The sequence below is a fragment of the Muntiacus reevesi genome, chromosome 8, assembly GCF_963930625.1.
Source record: "Muntiacus reevesi chromosome 8, mMunRee1.1, whole genome shotgun sequence".
NCBI lineage: Eukaryota > Metazoa > Chordata > Mammalia > Artiodactyla > Cervidae > Muntiacus > Muntiacus reevesi.
Genome location: NC_089256.1, coordinates 45,476,862 through 45,493,253, shown reverse-complemented (window position 1 = coordinate 45,493,253; position 16,392 = coordinate 45,476,862). Strand labels below are relative to the sequence as shown.

The 16,392-nt window shown below is 39.9% G+C and overlaps 1 protein-coding gene across 1 annotated transcript; it reads right to left on the bottom strand.

Annotated features, from left to right (window-relative positions):
- Positions 1-1,161: 1,161 nt before the first annotated feature.
- On the bottom strand, positions 1,162-10,996 carry CSTA (cystatin A). Its single transcript, XM_065943424.1, has 3 exons — positions 10,931-10,996; positions 2,641-2,742; positions 1,162-1,290 (listed from the first exon to the last, which is right to left on the bottom strand). The coding sequence occupies exons 1-3, from the start codon at positions 10,994-10,996 to the stop codon at positions 1,162-1,164; spliced, it is 297 nt and encodes a 98-aa protein (XP_065799496.1).
- Positions 10,997-16,392: the final 5,396 nt, after the last annotated feature.

Sequence of the window (16,392 nt, the reverse complement as noted above, 5' to 3'; positions counted from 1 at the left end):
GGCTCCATGCTCCCAAGAAAGGGGCCCAGGTTCAATCTCTGGTCAGGGAACTAAATCCCACATGCTGCAACTAAGGGTTTGTATGCTGCAACTCAGAGATGGTTACCTCAACTAAGACCCAGTGCAGTCAAATAATAAATAAATAAAAAATTTAAAAGATTACTTATATTAAAAAAAAAAAAAAGGAGTGCAAAGACAACAAGAAAATTGAGAGAAAATATTTGCAAATTATATATCTGGTAAGGTACCTTATATGCAGAATATGTAAAACTCCTAAAACTCAATAATAAAAAGACAAATAGACCAATTTAAAAATAGACAAATGATCTGAATAGACATTTCTCCAAGGAAGATATGCAAATGAATAATAAATTCAAGAAAAGATGCTTGTCATCATGGAAATGCAGGTAAAAACCATGATAAGAAATCATTTCACACCCAGTAGGAAGAATAGACTCAAAAAGTCAGCTAAACAAATGTTAATGAGGATGTTGGAAAAGTTTAAACTCTCACACACTGCTTTTGGGAGAGTAAAATAAGGCAGCTGCTTTGGAAAGCAGTTCATAAGTTCTTTGAATGTAACTCTTTGAACACAGAGTTGTCTTGAACCAGTAATTTTACTCTTAGGTATATACCCAAGAGAAATAAAAACATTTGTATACACTAAAGCATGTAGACACATGTTTGTTGTTGTTGTTCAGTCGCTGAGTTGTGTCCAACTTTTAGGTCTGTCATAGGTTTTCTTTAAGGAGAAAGCATCTTTTAATTTCATGACTATAGTCACCATCTGTAGTGATTTTGGAGGCCAATAAAAAATAAAATCTGTCACTGTTTCCATCTTTTTCCTCATCCGGAGAAGGCAACAGCAAACCACTTCAGTATTCTTACCTTGAGAACCCCATGAACAGTTGCATTAGACCTCAGTAATTTTTCTAAGATTTCTAGTTGATGTCAGTTTTTATGGAATTTCTTATATCTCAAGATATAAATTGATTTTGAGAAAGAAAAGGTAATTATTATTATATAAAATAGACGAGAACTAGTTGAAGAGATTAATTTATTGGAAAAGGAATGCTTCTTTTTTGATAGCTACATTGATTATTAGCAGGAGTCATTAATCAGGTGCCAGAGGAAAGAATCGACCACCTTAGGAAGACGCTGCTAAAAGCCGGCCAGTTCATCATCCTTGGTTTTGTCAACTTGGTAGCCAGTAAGTTTCAAAGACTGATTTTGTTGAGGAAGGCTTTTGAATACTTTAATGTGAATATAACGATTATCACCTGTTTGTATCTGGAAGTTGAAAAAGAAAACGGAGATTGATTTATTTGTGTGGATCCGTATCAAACGAAAAATCTACAAACCTATAAAGACATCGCTGCAATAACCTCTTTGGGGATAGCATTCCTGGACCACCATATTTAGACCCTTGGTTCCATGGACGGAGGAGCCTGGCAGGTTACAGTCCATGGGGTCGCAAATAGTCAGACAAAACTGAGTGGCTAACACTTACATAAACCTACCACTTTATTTTATAAGAGAAAGGGCAGACTAAAGATATGGCAAGAGGCATAGGTCCCGTACATAAATGAAATCCAGAGTTACATTTTATTTTCTAGGATGCACAGATCAAGAAAACAGGTGACAGCCTTTTCTGTGATTCTATTTTCTGACTCCCAAATTGGGATATTTTGTCACATCGTTTGAGGAAGAAGAAAATCAGAATTGCCCTAGAAAATTTGGGATGTGTTGTTCCCATATCTATACTAGAACTTGCTTTATAAATGCCCAGAGGTAAAACTGAGCAGGGCCCAGGGATGGAGAATCTAGTTTTCCTTCTAAAATAAAGGGATCTTCCTGGGAAATCATTTGTATGAAGACTGAAATGGTAGTTTGGACATGAAACTGGGACCTAGAAAACGATGATAAGAATTTCCACTTTTGTTTTTGGTTTAGACAATGAAAATTCTGAAATATTTATTTATTTATTTGGCTGCCCTGGGTCTTAGTTGCAGTAGGCAGGATCTTCTATTTTCATTGTGACATGCAGGTTTTTTAGTTGTGACAGATGGGATCTAGTTCCCTGACCAGGGCTCGAACCTACGCCCCCTGCATTGGGAGCATGGAGTCTTAGTCACTGGACTATCAGGAAGTCCCCATGTATTTAAATTACATTAATTAAAATGCTTATTTAAAGGGTGAAAGTAGTTTAAATTATTTTTTCAGCTACTGATTCAAATCATTCCTTAAATTCATTCGATTCAGGCACATAGAATCACAAAGCTTTGAGACAGAAAGAGCTTCAAAGTAGCATCTGGTCTAGCCCCACATCCCGAAGATCCCACATGAAGAAGCCATGGTTATGAGCTAAATACACTCTGAATTCCAAATCTTTTTCTTTACATCTTCTGGAAATTAAGAATCAGTAGAAGAAAGCCTTCTAATATCACAAGAAAAAGATGATATAAATATACCATTATGTGCCAAGTTTGAGAGTTACCACTTGGGAAGTATCATGCTAGGTAGGTGTTCTGATTTAGGACAAGGAGAAGGAATAAATGATAAAGTAAGGGTGACAGGGAACATCACATAAAATGAAAGATACAATATCTTTTAGTGCTGAAGTGAATGTTGAAGTCTAACCTTAATGTAGTAATTTATTCCAGCAACCACTTGAGTTTTATATTCTATAGCTGTAAATTTTTCATACTTCTCATTTGTTTTTTCTTCAAGCTGTGGTTTAACCTTAAGTAAAGAAAAGAGTATGAAATAGAAGTCATGTTTTTATGGCAAGACAAGAGAAATTTAAACAACAACAGAAAATTCTCTGCCCGTTGGCCTCCCCTTTCCTGGCCCACACTGTGCATTGTGTATCCGCAGTATGCATCGACCAAACCACCCCCATTAGCAGGAATACCTGCTCAACAATAAAGAGCAATGTTCTCTTAGCATCAACAAGACAACTCCTTCAAAGATAATATTCCTCCTTGATCTTGTAAGGTGTCACGTGACATACCATATTGCTGCTTAGATCTGGTTTATATAAACTGTCAACTAAACATCGTTTGATGTACAGCCCTTGGTCTCAAAAACTTATATACCTGTGCCTTGACTTCTAATGGGTGGAACATTAGATAGACTTTATGAGATGCTTTTCCTGGGTTATAATCCTCAAATTCAGCTCGAATAAAATTTCCATTTCTTTCTTAAATGAGCTGATCAATTTTTTGTCAACAAGAGGAAACAAATTACCAAAGCTATATTGAACTCCATGTACGTGATTTACAAATTTGTTAAATATGTGTTTGCAAATAGTTAAATACATCTTTGATTAATAAAAGTGGGAGACCAGTAATTCCTACTTAATTACAAAATTTTTTTATTTTGAAATAATTTCAGGGACTTTCCTGGTGGTCCAGTAGTTAAAGACTTCGCCTTCCAGTGAAGGGGATACAGGTTTGATCCTCGGTCAGGGAACTGAGAATCCACATACGTTGTGATCAAAAAACCAAAACGTAAGACAGAAACAATGTTGTAACAAACTCAATAATGACTTCAACAAAAATTGTCCACATTAAAAAAAGATCTTTAAAAAAAATTTCAGACTCAAATTTGCAAAAATAGTATAGCATATCTCAAGGTCCTTAATTTAATCACATCTGCAAGTCCGTTTGCCATGGAAGGTTTCAGGGACTAGAATTTGGCCATCTTTGAAGGCCATCCTTCTGTCTACCAGAGGGGGATACAAGCTTAGATGCCAGCATTCCTGCACCAAGTGTGAAAAGGCAGCTAGAGAATCTCAAATGGAATATGTAAGTTTTTACTAAGTCCATCAGTTTTCAGTACGGGGTATCCCTATACTGAAATCCTGCTCTCAGCTGGGCATGATACACTAGTGCCCACTATGGTTTCTCTGACTCAGTTTCTGCTAAGAGTAGAGTTCTAATCTTCTGTCTGTGTGGAGGACTGGAAATAGCTTGTCTTTCAGGGTGGAGAATAGTGAGAGGGAAAGACTTAGGCACAGTATAACTGCTTCTCAATCTTCAGTTCTCCTGATTTTAGCTGCATGGCTCACTCTTGTCTTCCTAAGTTTCTGATGTTGCCAGTGCTTGAGCCATTTTGGAGTTCTGCACCATGAATCTGCTTGCTTCTGACTCAGACACTCCCCTATGTGGCTTAGGCTCTGTCTAGATGACTCAAATAATTTTACATTGTTTGTGTTTTCCATCTTTCAAAGTTTTGTTGAAAAAAAAATCCACAAAATATTGTTGATATCTCTGAGGTGTTTGCCTGTCTCTCATTGTCTTCATATTTATGGATGTGACTTTCCCCTCCAACCTTTTCTTATCACTTAGAAGGAAAGGAAACAAGTGTGTGTGTTTGATACACCATGTTTATTGGGAAGTTGCCTCCCTGCCCATAAATGAACATTTTATGTACATATATGGCTTCAATCAGGCCTCCAGTGCACCTAGGTTTCTCCCAAGGCCATCTGGTCCTTCTCTTCAGTGGGCAAATGTTTTGAATCCTTTTCTATTGATGCCTCAGTTTAGGTAGCACAACCATTTTCGAAGACCTAGACATTTAGGGAGTTTCCTGGCAGTACAGTTGTTAGGACTTGGTGTTCTCATGGCCAGGGCCTTGGTTCAATCCCTGGTTGGGCAATGAGAGCCTGCAAGCTGCATGGCACAGCCAAAAAAAGACTTAGACATTCGCAAATTCTTTGAGCTCTCAGACAATTTTTGAAGGGCAGACACTTCATGGACCACCAGCCAATTCTACTGTATAGTTGGGAAATCTCCAGAATAGATGGGAAAAATGTGATTATTTTTTGGGGATGGAAAGTGAGGTTGCAAAGCAGAGAAAGGAGGAAGACAAATAGTGAAGAAAAAATAGAAAGAAATGGGAAGAGACAGGGTACAAGAAAGAGAGGAGAAAAGTGGCGAAGTGTGCAGAGAGAATGAGTTAGGGAAGAGTTCAGTGTCTTATTGCTTCCCCCATCCTTACCCTTTGGAGCCAATACTGGGTACCTGTCACGTTAGGAGCTGAGATGGGAAGGGTTAATCTTGACACTAAACTGAATTATCTATTTAAGCTTTACTTTGCAAGTGAGGAACCTAGGCTGTGAGAAAACATGACAGTTAAAGGATGAAAAATTATTAATCATACTTAAAGCTTTAAATACCTTGAATAGTGAGTATCTGGTTTATCATTTTTTGAACCCTGTATCAGATATTTTTATTTCTTATTGTCCCAGAAACACATCCAAATCTGTAATTTGGGTCTTTCCATCATATCTATGCAGCCCACAAGTCCAGAATTTTCCATCGGAGAGTTGATTTCAAATGTTCTTGTTCATTTTCATAAGTGCATGGACACCTGACAGATTGTGCACCCTGACTGCAGGTTCACTGTACTTAAAACCTGTAGCCCTGCTCCTTCTTTCCAGCTAAACAGATTTGTATTGCTCTATTGTTGGATGCTATGAACCTGGATGAGGAGATTTCAGGTGAGGAGGAGGAAAGGGGAAGAGTAGAAAGGAGTTGATCATGAAACCTTAAGAAGGTAGATTGATGGTGAAAGATCCCCCCAGGGTGGGTGCTAGGAGGGTGAAGACCAGTGGGGAATGGTGGTCCAGTGTGGTGGTAAATAGACAAACATTAAGCTGTGCATAGTTGCCCCTTACTTTCTTCAATCTGCATGCATGGTGGTGGTTGAGGTGCTGAAGGCAACAGTATAGGTTGGGGTCCAAATCAGGGGAAGGATGCTCTCAGGAAGGAGCAGCTGATAAAGTGCAGCCACCCCAGAGCTGTTCAAGCTTTTCTTGTTGCTGCAGAGGATGAATCTTGGTGAGTAGTTAATTTTCTGGGATATGAGGAGTTCAGCCTTGCTGCACCAAAGATACAGGTGTTTCTCCTACCTTCCCCAAATGGCTGTAATCATCCTGCAGAAACACACTTGGGCTATGCATAATTTAGGAAAAATGAACAGAAGGATTATGGTGGCAGCATGGATAGGCCATTTTTGTGACGTTTTAGAGAGTAACAAAGGAGAGTTTGGGTAGCAGCATGAAAGTACAGTGGGGTTGGTGAGAGGTGACTTGTGGACATTTGTCGCCTATGTTTTGAGGGCCAGAGAAGTATGGGGCAAGGCAACCAGCATACAAGAAATAATGGCACCTGCCTTAAGAAAGGAGGACAAAGTCCTAGACCAGAGAGAGGCATGCAGTCAGCAAGGAAAAGTAAATCAGAGGGTTTTCACACCAGATGTCTGCAATCGTCTAAGAGAAAGAACTGAAATGCCATCTGGTCAGGCCATGGGGATTGGAAGGACTGAGAACCTGAGGCGAGAGGTCCAGTTCCACCTCTGTAGGATTTCTAGAAAAGAACCCACAGGATGTGACTGGAAGGTTATCCGGCCACCCCAGGGCCCTGTAGCCATTATTCACTGGTATGAATTCATAGATTTGTAAAGGGTGAGTTTTCTGTGATTCTGCATCTTCCTTGAGCAAAGTTCTCTGAAGTTGGAGTAGAATCTGAGGAGGAAGTGGTGGCAGTGGGAGTGACCTCTGATTGAGGACTAGAATGCCAGAGCTCACGGGGTCATGGAAATCAGGGTGGGGGAGCGCAGGAAACCACCCATGACAGGATCCAGCTGGGTGAATGATCGAGTGGGCTGAGGCATGCTCTGATGCGGGAGGGAGGTTAAGTGCCTGAAGGACTCTGGTGTGGCTGAACCGCAGCTTCTCTGTATGTGGGGGCGATGGAAGAGCTGCTTGATGAGAAGGCTGTGGTCAGAGAGGAGAACACGCATTTGTGGGTGAGTAAGAGCCACAGCATGCTAAGCTCCCGGGTGTGTCCATAATGGTGTGCAGATGGGGTGTTTGTGTGTTATTTTTGTTGTAGGTTTTGTGTGATGTCCTGGCAGACAAAAGTTATGATCTGTGTGTATGCCAGGAATGGTATTCAGCAGCCAGGTTTGACTTAGAGATGTGTGTGCTCATGTGTATGTTTTGTGTGTACGCATCTGTGTGTGTGTAATAATAGCTCTTATTTCTAAAAATAAAAATTATTGCTATAACATTTCTTTCCTGTATATAAACATACTCAGAATTGTTTGAGTCTTTGTTTCCTTGTGTGTATCCCTTTTCTTCAATTTATTTTACAAATTTCCCTGAGGGTAGGACCACGTTTATGTCCCTTCTCTTCCTATTGCAATTCACTCAGTACTGTCTACATAATTGGTTTTCTCTTTTTTTTTCATTTTAATTTTGGCCACACAATGTGACTTGTGGGATCTTAGTTACCTGACCAGAGATTGAACTCAGGCCCTCAGCATTGGGAATGCTGAGTCCTAACCACTGGACCATCAGGAAATTCTCAAATCAATGTTTTCTGAATGAAGAAACCTGGATTGTTTTCCCTCATAATAGCTTGTCTCCCCAGATAGGAAAGAAGATAGAAGAGAGGTAGAGAGAATATTGAAGGAGGGGCTTTATTCCTCTGTACTCTGGAGAAGGAAATGGCAACCCACTTCAGTACTCTTGCCTGGAAAATTCCATGGATGGGGGAGCCTGGTAGGCTATAGTCTGTGGGGTCACAAAGAGTCGGACACGACTGAACGACTTCACTTTCTTTCTTTCTATAGTTCCTTTTGGAGAAGGAAATGGAAACCCACTCCAGTGTTCTTGCCTGGAGAATCCCATGGACAGAGGAGCCTGGTGGGGCTACAGCCTATGGGGTTGCAAAGAGTCAGACACGATTAAGCAACTAACACACACTCTGGACCCAAGTACCATTAACAGCCTTTAATACCTGATACCACCTATTACCATCCAGTCTCTCTTATCTTCAGAATAGAGAAAGTCCTTCCTTCTGCCTTCAAAAATGTTCAACACTTCTCAACCCCAAGCCCTTTGTTTGGTTTTCTTCTCTTTCTGATCCAAGCTCTCTCTTTCATTCTGATGTTAAATTCTTTGAACCTGTGGTCATCATTTTTCCTTTGATGCTCTCCCCTTTATGTGTGATGACCTCCCCCTCCTCTCTCTGCCTCCCTAATGGGTCCTTCCTTCAGCTCGAATTCCACTGAGAAACTCTCTGATAAAAACAGGGAAGGCTGATAAACTTCATCTCCTCCAAGTATATCTGCATTTTAATAGGTGAATTTTTAAACTAGAGACACAGTAAAACAGCAAAGGAATAAGACTTCAAGGTAAATGACAGGTAAGTGGAGGTCTTCCCTGGGATCCTATCAAATCACATTAAGAATGTAATTACCTACACATATCCATTTCCCTGGCCCTGCCCAGGAACATAAATAATTCTATAATTTGGAGAAGGTGTTGATTTAATTTCCTCACCAAAAAACTGGTTGGAGTAATATCTGCCTCTTGGGGTTTTTTTGTGGGGGAATGAATGATATAATTGAAGTGAAAGTGCTTCCTAAACTCTAAAATGTTTTCTATGCTGACTATTCCTCAATATTCCAGCCTTTAAACTGGGAATTGTCACCTGAGGCTGTCTCCTGTGACTAAGGGAATACAAGTGATAATTGGGAGATTAGTACTGGAGGAACAGAGCTGCCACACAGGAATTATTCACCTGAAAGTAAGAACATTTGACCAGTAATCTCTAAAGTTTTTCCTGGTTCCAAACCTGTGATTATGAAAAGGCACTTAACTGGAAAATGTTTTATATTATGCTCTAGATGTCTTGACTTCCCTAAATGGGTTGTAAACTTCCTGAGGGCAGGGGCTATATCTTATAGTCCTTATGGATCTTCTATAACATTTAACACAATGCTGGACACCTAAGAGGTATTCAAGAAATGATTCATTGATATTCATTTTTCATATTGATTTAAAGGGAGGCTGGCTGCTTGCACAGAGAAGGCAAGTTTGCAACATTGTTTCCTCCCAGTATATTCCCCTCACTCCACAAGCTTCATCATGTTGCTGTCATAAATCTGGAGATAGGCTAACTTCTTGATTAGATGGTTATTAACCTCTTTGAATCTCAGTTTCATCATCTGAAAAACTGACGTGATATCTTCCCTCCTTCCCCCAAGGATTATAAAATTCAAATGAAAGGCTGAATGAAGGACAAGGCTATCAAAACTGCAAAGCATCTTTCTGGGCTGATGTAGCTACTCAATAATTAACTCTTATTCTAGCTCTCTGACAGAGTTGAAGCCCAAGGTGAGCCGGAAGAAACACACTTTCAACTTAATTTATACATTTAAGGTGTGACTTACTGATAGATGTTATTAATAATGCAAGGCCTTCTTATAAGTTGTTACTTAAAAAAATTATACTTGCAAACCAAGAGAGGCTTTATAAAAATCATTACAATTTTCTGCACCTTCTATCTTCTATATTTCAAATATCTGTTATTCCCAGCCCCCTTACAGCTCTGGTTCCTGGAGAGTCTCAGGAATTTTCCCAGGTCAGGAATAATCTCAAGCAAAAATCAAAAGTAAACAATTGTGATGCCTCACTTATGCACATTCACCTCCTAGTCATTTCTTTTTTCTTTTTTGGCTGTGCTTCGCAGCATGCAGGATCTTAGTTCTCTGACAAGGGATCGAACCCATGACCCCTGGATTAGAAACATGGAGTCTTAACCACTGTACCACCAGGGAATTCCCTCCAAGTCTTTTTTATGCATGAACTCTTAGTCCTTACAGCTTGGAGTTGCAAGGCAAGAGGTGTTATTTTCACTTCACAGATGAAATTGAGAGTCTTTTGCTGCCCTCTGATTTTAGAAAGCCTATCTCCTGTCAACTTCTCAGAATACCCTGTATTCTGAGAATATCCTGCAGGCAAGTGAGGTCATGGACCACAGTCTGGGCATCAGCAGAGCTGATTAGAAATGCAGAACCCCAGGCCTATCCTAGACCTACTGAGTCAGAATCTGATCTTTTAACAAGACTTCCAGGTGATCCGTGTGCCCATTCAAGTTTAAGAACACTGACAATATAGGGATTCCAGTGAAGGCATTAGTGACTTAATATTATCTTCCTCAAGAAAGGATAAGTGAGAAGGTATTTACTGTTTTAAAAGAACACTTGAAGGGAAAATACTTAGCCCCACAGAATGAGTGATAGAATTCCAGGCAAAAGAGACCTTCTCTGTGCTCTAACATAGAGAATCCCATCTCTTCCACTTACACATGAAGCTAGTCTTTGCCAGTGTCATAGAATGAAAGGGCAGGAAGGAATGACGTAAGGAAATATGGCAACAATTTATAAATCTAAAATAGTAATTTAATATTTTTTATTCTCATAAAAATGTAATACAATCAATTTTTATTTGATAGGTGATAGCAAATCAGACAACACTTAGAAAAATATGTTAACCTGCTAAACACATTGAGTTCTGTTATCACCATAATCAATTTTGAAATCACCATAGACTATGTCACTTCTCTATTAGTTATTAGTGTAATCTCCCAAATACTAAAACATTGTCCATTGAGACAAGTTTGTAGGAAGTTTGTAAGTGGATCATTTTTATGATTTATTCTACATTTAACTCATTAAAATTTTTTTCCTATAGTGCCTTTAAAGTCTAGTTCATCAATAGTTAACAGCCTCAGACTTTAATTACATGTTGGCTACACTCAGTGAGAAAAGATAAATTTCATCAGAAGCTGAATTAGTAATCATAAAATCATACATTGTAAGAGCTTTAGAGATGATCCCATAAAAATTTTTCTTTTACAAATGGGAAACCTGAGGCTCAGTGAAGGGATGTGACTTGCTCTCAGGATTATCAGAGATTTTATCTGAAAAAATTTTCAGTTGGAAGGAAGTCCAAACAAAACCACTCATTCCCCCACGTTCCGGTTTTCCTGTTCACCAACATATTTAACCCAGGGCCAACCTAGGAACCAAGATTTGGGATCAAACCTTTCCTTGGGCTGCATTCACTCACCGTGTTAGCAATCTCCTGGATTTCTCGAGTGGCAGGTTTGGCTTCAGTTAAACCTCCAGGGATCATTCTGGCTAATTGTGTCTTTTCTGGGCAGGATGCTGGCGCTGAAGTGGTCAGGTAAGGGTGGAGGCTCTGGTTTTTAAAGAGGCTGTTGTTCACAAGCTCCGCCTATAGAATGTTTTGTTTTCCTCAGAGAGAAAAAAGCACAGGGAAAATGAGTATGCCTTGAAGGAAGATATCTTGCTTCCTCAGTGGAAAACACTAACAGGACTTGGGAAGAATGAGGGTCAGGGAGGAATGAATGGGTGTGTACAAGGTGTTGTGTTGAAACAAGAGTCAAACTTTGTGTTCTCTTTGACAATGGTTTCATCCTGTTGCATCTGAAGTATGAAATCTGAAACCACAACCAGAGTGTCCCAATCTTTAAAACCTCTAACAAAACTTTATTTTTTCAAGGAATACCTTTTAATAATGTCAAGGCTGATTGTTTAAAATGGACTTAACTTTATAAAAAGAAAGTAAAAGATCTATCTTGAGAACCTTGGCTGGATATTTGTATTTTACTTTTATTTACATTCTAGAACTGTTTAAAATACAGAAAAACATAAAGGATAAAACAACAAACACCTTTTATTCCTAACATCCAGAATTAAAACTTTTAACGTTCGGTCATATTGCTTCCCATCTGTTTTTTTTAGGTAGCTGTTTTCAAGAAATAAATGATCACAGTTTGCTACTCCCTTATCTCCAGTCTTGCCCTCCACATAGGTAAACTACATTGTGAGTTAGGTATCCTTCTAGCCCATTTGTAAAATACTTTTATTTAGTGTGTTTTTAAAAATCTGCTTAAATTTTATACTGAACAAATACCCTGTATTATCCCTTTTTTCTATTCAATATGTTCTTTCAGTCATTCCATGTTGACACAGGTGATTCTCTCCTGGTCTCCCTAGTAGTCAGCCACGGGAAAGCAGCGTTTCCTCTGTTCTCTTTCTAGAACTTATGCTCTGTTCCTCTCAGATTCCCTCTTTATTCTCAATAATTGCTTTTAGAAGCGAAAGCTTCCCCAAAGCACAGGTTGCTCTTGTCCTACTATGCATCCTCGTTGTTTTTAAGGTAAAATGAATGCTTCTTATTGACAGGGGAAGAGTCACATAAGGAAGTGCAGAAAAACACAACAATTAATATCTCTGTGTTAACTATTGAATTAATTAAACACAGTTAATTAAATACATATTTATTTAAGTTTTATTTACCTTGGTTAATAGGCAGTGATGGTCTCAAAAATCTTTCTCTTCATCAGATGCTTGATCTCCTTATAAATCCTTGGGTTTTTGAGCTTGAACATGAAGCTTTACTCCATCAGTAGCATGATTTTCCTGTAGTAGTATATTGTGCTCTTCTTCTGAAGAAAATTGAATCCAATCCATACTTCTGTGAAAGCCAATCTCTTTGTCAAAAGGTACAGTGCACTTTCCCACATGGCCAAATTGTACAGTGTCCTCTCAGCTCACTCAAGCGGTCTAGGGAATTTTTCTGACAAATGCAATAGACCAGCTGATGTTCAATGTTTGTTAGCAGCTCCATAGCTCCTCTCATTGCCCAGGACACCATCTTCAGGTTAAGATACATTTATTTTCAAGTATCTTTAAGATAGTATTATTGGATTGGGGAAGTATCAATTATTCAGGCTATTTTTACAAAACTTGACATTCTCATAAGTTTCGTATTTCTTGTCTTCCACAGGAGTTACCTTTCATGGGAGATTTCCCTTGGTGGGGGCTAGGTTTTGGGTGGTTGCCTCTACTCGACCACATGGGGTGTATAGTCCTCAGATAAGGTTTTATTTTACTCTAGGCTTAGGACTCTTAATTCATGAAGATATTGAGAATTTGGGTTTATCTATGGCTTTTGGTTCAGGCCTGGGACTCTGGACTCCCTCAGCTAACTCTGCTTCCACCCACGGTGGGGGTGAATGTGTGGATACATCACTTACTATACATCCCATCATGTCCACTCCTAGGTGCTGACCTAAAAGGGGTGAAAACATATGTCCACACAAGACTTGTGTACAAATGTTCACAGCTACATTATTCATAATATTTCAAAACTGAAATGACTCAAATGTTCCTCAACTGGTGAATAGATTTAAGAAACTGTAGAGATTATCCAGCCTTACGGTTGCATGAGACACTTGCTTTGTCTCTTTGCTTCAATTTCCAACCAGTAAAACATCTGTAACTGAACAAGGCTTCTTTATTCCAGCACAACAGGATCCCAAAGAGTCCCATACATCTGTACATCTAAAAGTGGGTGGACTGAAGTACATAGAGGAGGTAGAACTGAGGCAACAGTGGAAGCAGTGTCTGCCATCTTGGACTCCTGGCTGCAAATGGTTGGGCCCATTGCCCCAGAAAAGCCAGAAGGAACAGGGGAGTGAGCACACAGGTCTGTGGCCTCTTGACTCCAGCAGTGCTCACAGCCATGGGGAGCTGGGCAGCACCAGCAGTGGGGCCTCTAATCCTGTTCCTCCAGCCATGGAGGTACCTGCAAGTCCAGATCCCTGCCTGCAGATGTGGCACCCCTGAACTTCAACCCCCAGAGTGCCTGTGACCCTGGCTCCCCCCACCTCCTGTCCCCCTGCAGTGGCAAAGCCTACAACCCAGAAAACCCCAGACAAGGTTGAGGCACCAGCCATCCTGGAGCCCCAAGTGGTTTCCCTTGTTGCAGAGCACAGGCTCTAGGGGGCTCGAGGCTTCAGTAGTTGCAGCTCATAGGCTTTAGAGCACAGTCTCAGTATTTGTACACATGGGCTTATGCATCCCCGTGGCATATATGATCTTCCCGGACCAGGGATTGAACTCATGTCCCCTGCATTGGCAGGCAGGTCCTTAACCACTGGACCACCAGGGAAGTCCTTAACGTTTTCTCTTAGGAAAGAATCTGCAAACAAGAGAAGCCACTGCAATGAGAAGCCTGTGCACTGCAACTAGAAAGTAGCCCCTACTCACCACAACTAGAGAAAGCCTTTGTACAGCAATGAAGACCCAGCAAAGCCAGAAAATAAATAAATTAATTAAAATATATTTTTCAGCTCCTTCTTAAGGTATAGCCAGCAAATAAAATTGTAAGATATTTAAAGAATACACTGTGATGATTTTGTATATGTGTACCTTGTGTAAGGATTGCAGCATGGAGTTAATTAACATTTTCATCAACTCAAATATTTACCTTTTTTGGATGAGGGTAGTGAAAAACTTCAATCTACTTTCTTAAAAAATTTCAATTATACGGTACGGAATTCTCAACAATAGTCACAATATTTCTCATGGATCCTCATACCTAGTCATCTCATAACTGACAGTCTATACCCTTTCACCAGCCTGTCCTTGTTTGCCGCATTCCCAGCTTCTGGCAACTACATTCCATTCTCTGTTTCTATGAGTTCAATCATTTCCCCTTAGATTCCACATATAAGTGATATCATGTGGTATTTGTCTTTCTCTGTTTGACTTTATTTCACATAGTAAAATGGTTTTTACATTCATCCATGTTATCACAATCAGCAGAATTTCCTTCTTTTTAAAGGTTGAATAATGTTCCATTATATATATATATATCTAGATCATCTGTCTATATTATATCTCATATAGATATACATATCTATAATATTTTATAAATAATACATTATCTATTATCTTTATTCATCTGTTGGTGAACACTTAGACTGTGACAATATCATGGTTGCTGTGAATAAAGCTGCAATAAATATGGGAGTGTGGATGTCTTGTCGAGACAGTGATTTCATTTCCTTTGACTTATACCCTGAAGTGGACTTATATATGTATACATAACACTGTAATAAACATGGGGATGTAGGTATCTTTTCAACAGAGTGATTTTGTTTTCTTCAGAAAAGCCCAGAAGTGGAATTGCTGAATCATATGAATTGGAATTCAAGAATAAATCTTTTAGCAACCTGCAACTTTTCTCACTTCAAAAGGGATTGCAGTATCTGTCTTCTTCTCCTCCTTCTCTGCAGGACAAAGGAACTGACCTCGCCAACCACAAAGGCTTTTGGGGACTCTAAGAACAATGTGGAAAAGCTTGTCTGATCCTTGCTCAAGCAGCCTGATTTCTGAATTGCACTGTGTTATTGCCCTTGGAGGGGACAGGGAAGGGAACTCTAGGGATTTACACACCCTGGATAGTCATCAATTGACCTGGCAGCATTGGAGTCGGTTCAGTCAATTGTTATGACTAATGATAAAAGCCAGGGTGGGGTAATATTATGCAATCAGTGTTATTGCACCTCTCCCGAGGGAGGAAATTCTGTCCTGCCTGACACATTTGGATCATAGGCGTATTCCAGCATGGCTTCCCATCAGTTTACACCTTGGAAAAAATGGGCACATACATAAACTTAATGCTGTGCTCTCAAAGATTTCTTAATAAATGTTCATTTGTGAGTTTGACTCCGCATGGGTTACTTGTGTTGCGGATTCAGCTTAGTGGTGACTCTAACATGTAATCTGGGGACCCCTACACCAGAATCCCCTGGGATTCTTGTCCAATGCAGATTCTGAGCCCCTTCCCACATTTATTAACTTACACTCTCTAGAGTGAGCCTTAGAATCTGCATTTTAAGAAAGCTCCCCAGACAAGTCTTGTGAGCATTAAGTTTAGAGACCTAGCAAATAACAGTGTTGGTATGCCAGGTTTACAGGTGTGGTGGGGACGGTGAAAAGGAGGAAATCTGGATGGCCAGTCCATTGCTACATGGAAACCACATAGCAATGATAAAACAAATAAAAACAGCCCAAGGCAAGAACTAAGGCAGATGTTGTTATCATGTGTTGTTCATATTGAGTTAGTTGCAAGTTGATTCTGGGTTTCATATAGTAGCACATTCAGCTGAGGGCATGTTTTGAGCTAGTCTTTAAAAGTGTTTGTTCTTGGACTTCCCTGGTGGTTCAGTGGTTAAGAATCGGCCTGCCAGTGCAGTGGACATTGATTTGATCTCTGGTCCAAGAAGACTCCACATGCCACAGGGCAACTAAGCCTGTGCGCCCACAACTGCTGAGCCTGCGCTCCTAAAGCCTGTGAGCCAAAACTACTGAACCCGTGAGCCCTAGAGCCTGTGCTGTGTAGCAGCAGAAGCCGCCAAAACGAGCAGCCCGTGCACAGCGACTAGAGTAGTCCCTGCTCACCGCAAGTAAAGAAAGCCCGAAAGCAGCAATGAAGACCCAGTGCAGACAAAAATAAAACAAATAAATACAACTGTTAAAAAATTAGAATAAAGCTTTTGTCCTAGCTCAAAGGCCATGGCCCCAGTCCTAGCTGAGGATTCTGTGACTGGGCAGGTGGAGCTGTTTAATCAGTAGAGGACAGAAGTTGGTCATAGCCCCACCACAGTGTTAATCAAAAGTCAGACAATCAATATTTCTCTACAATCTGTAGAA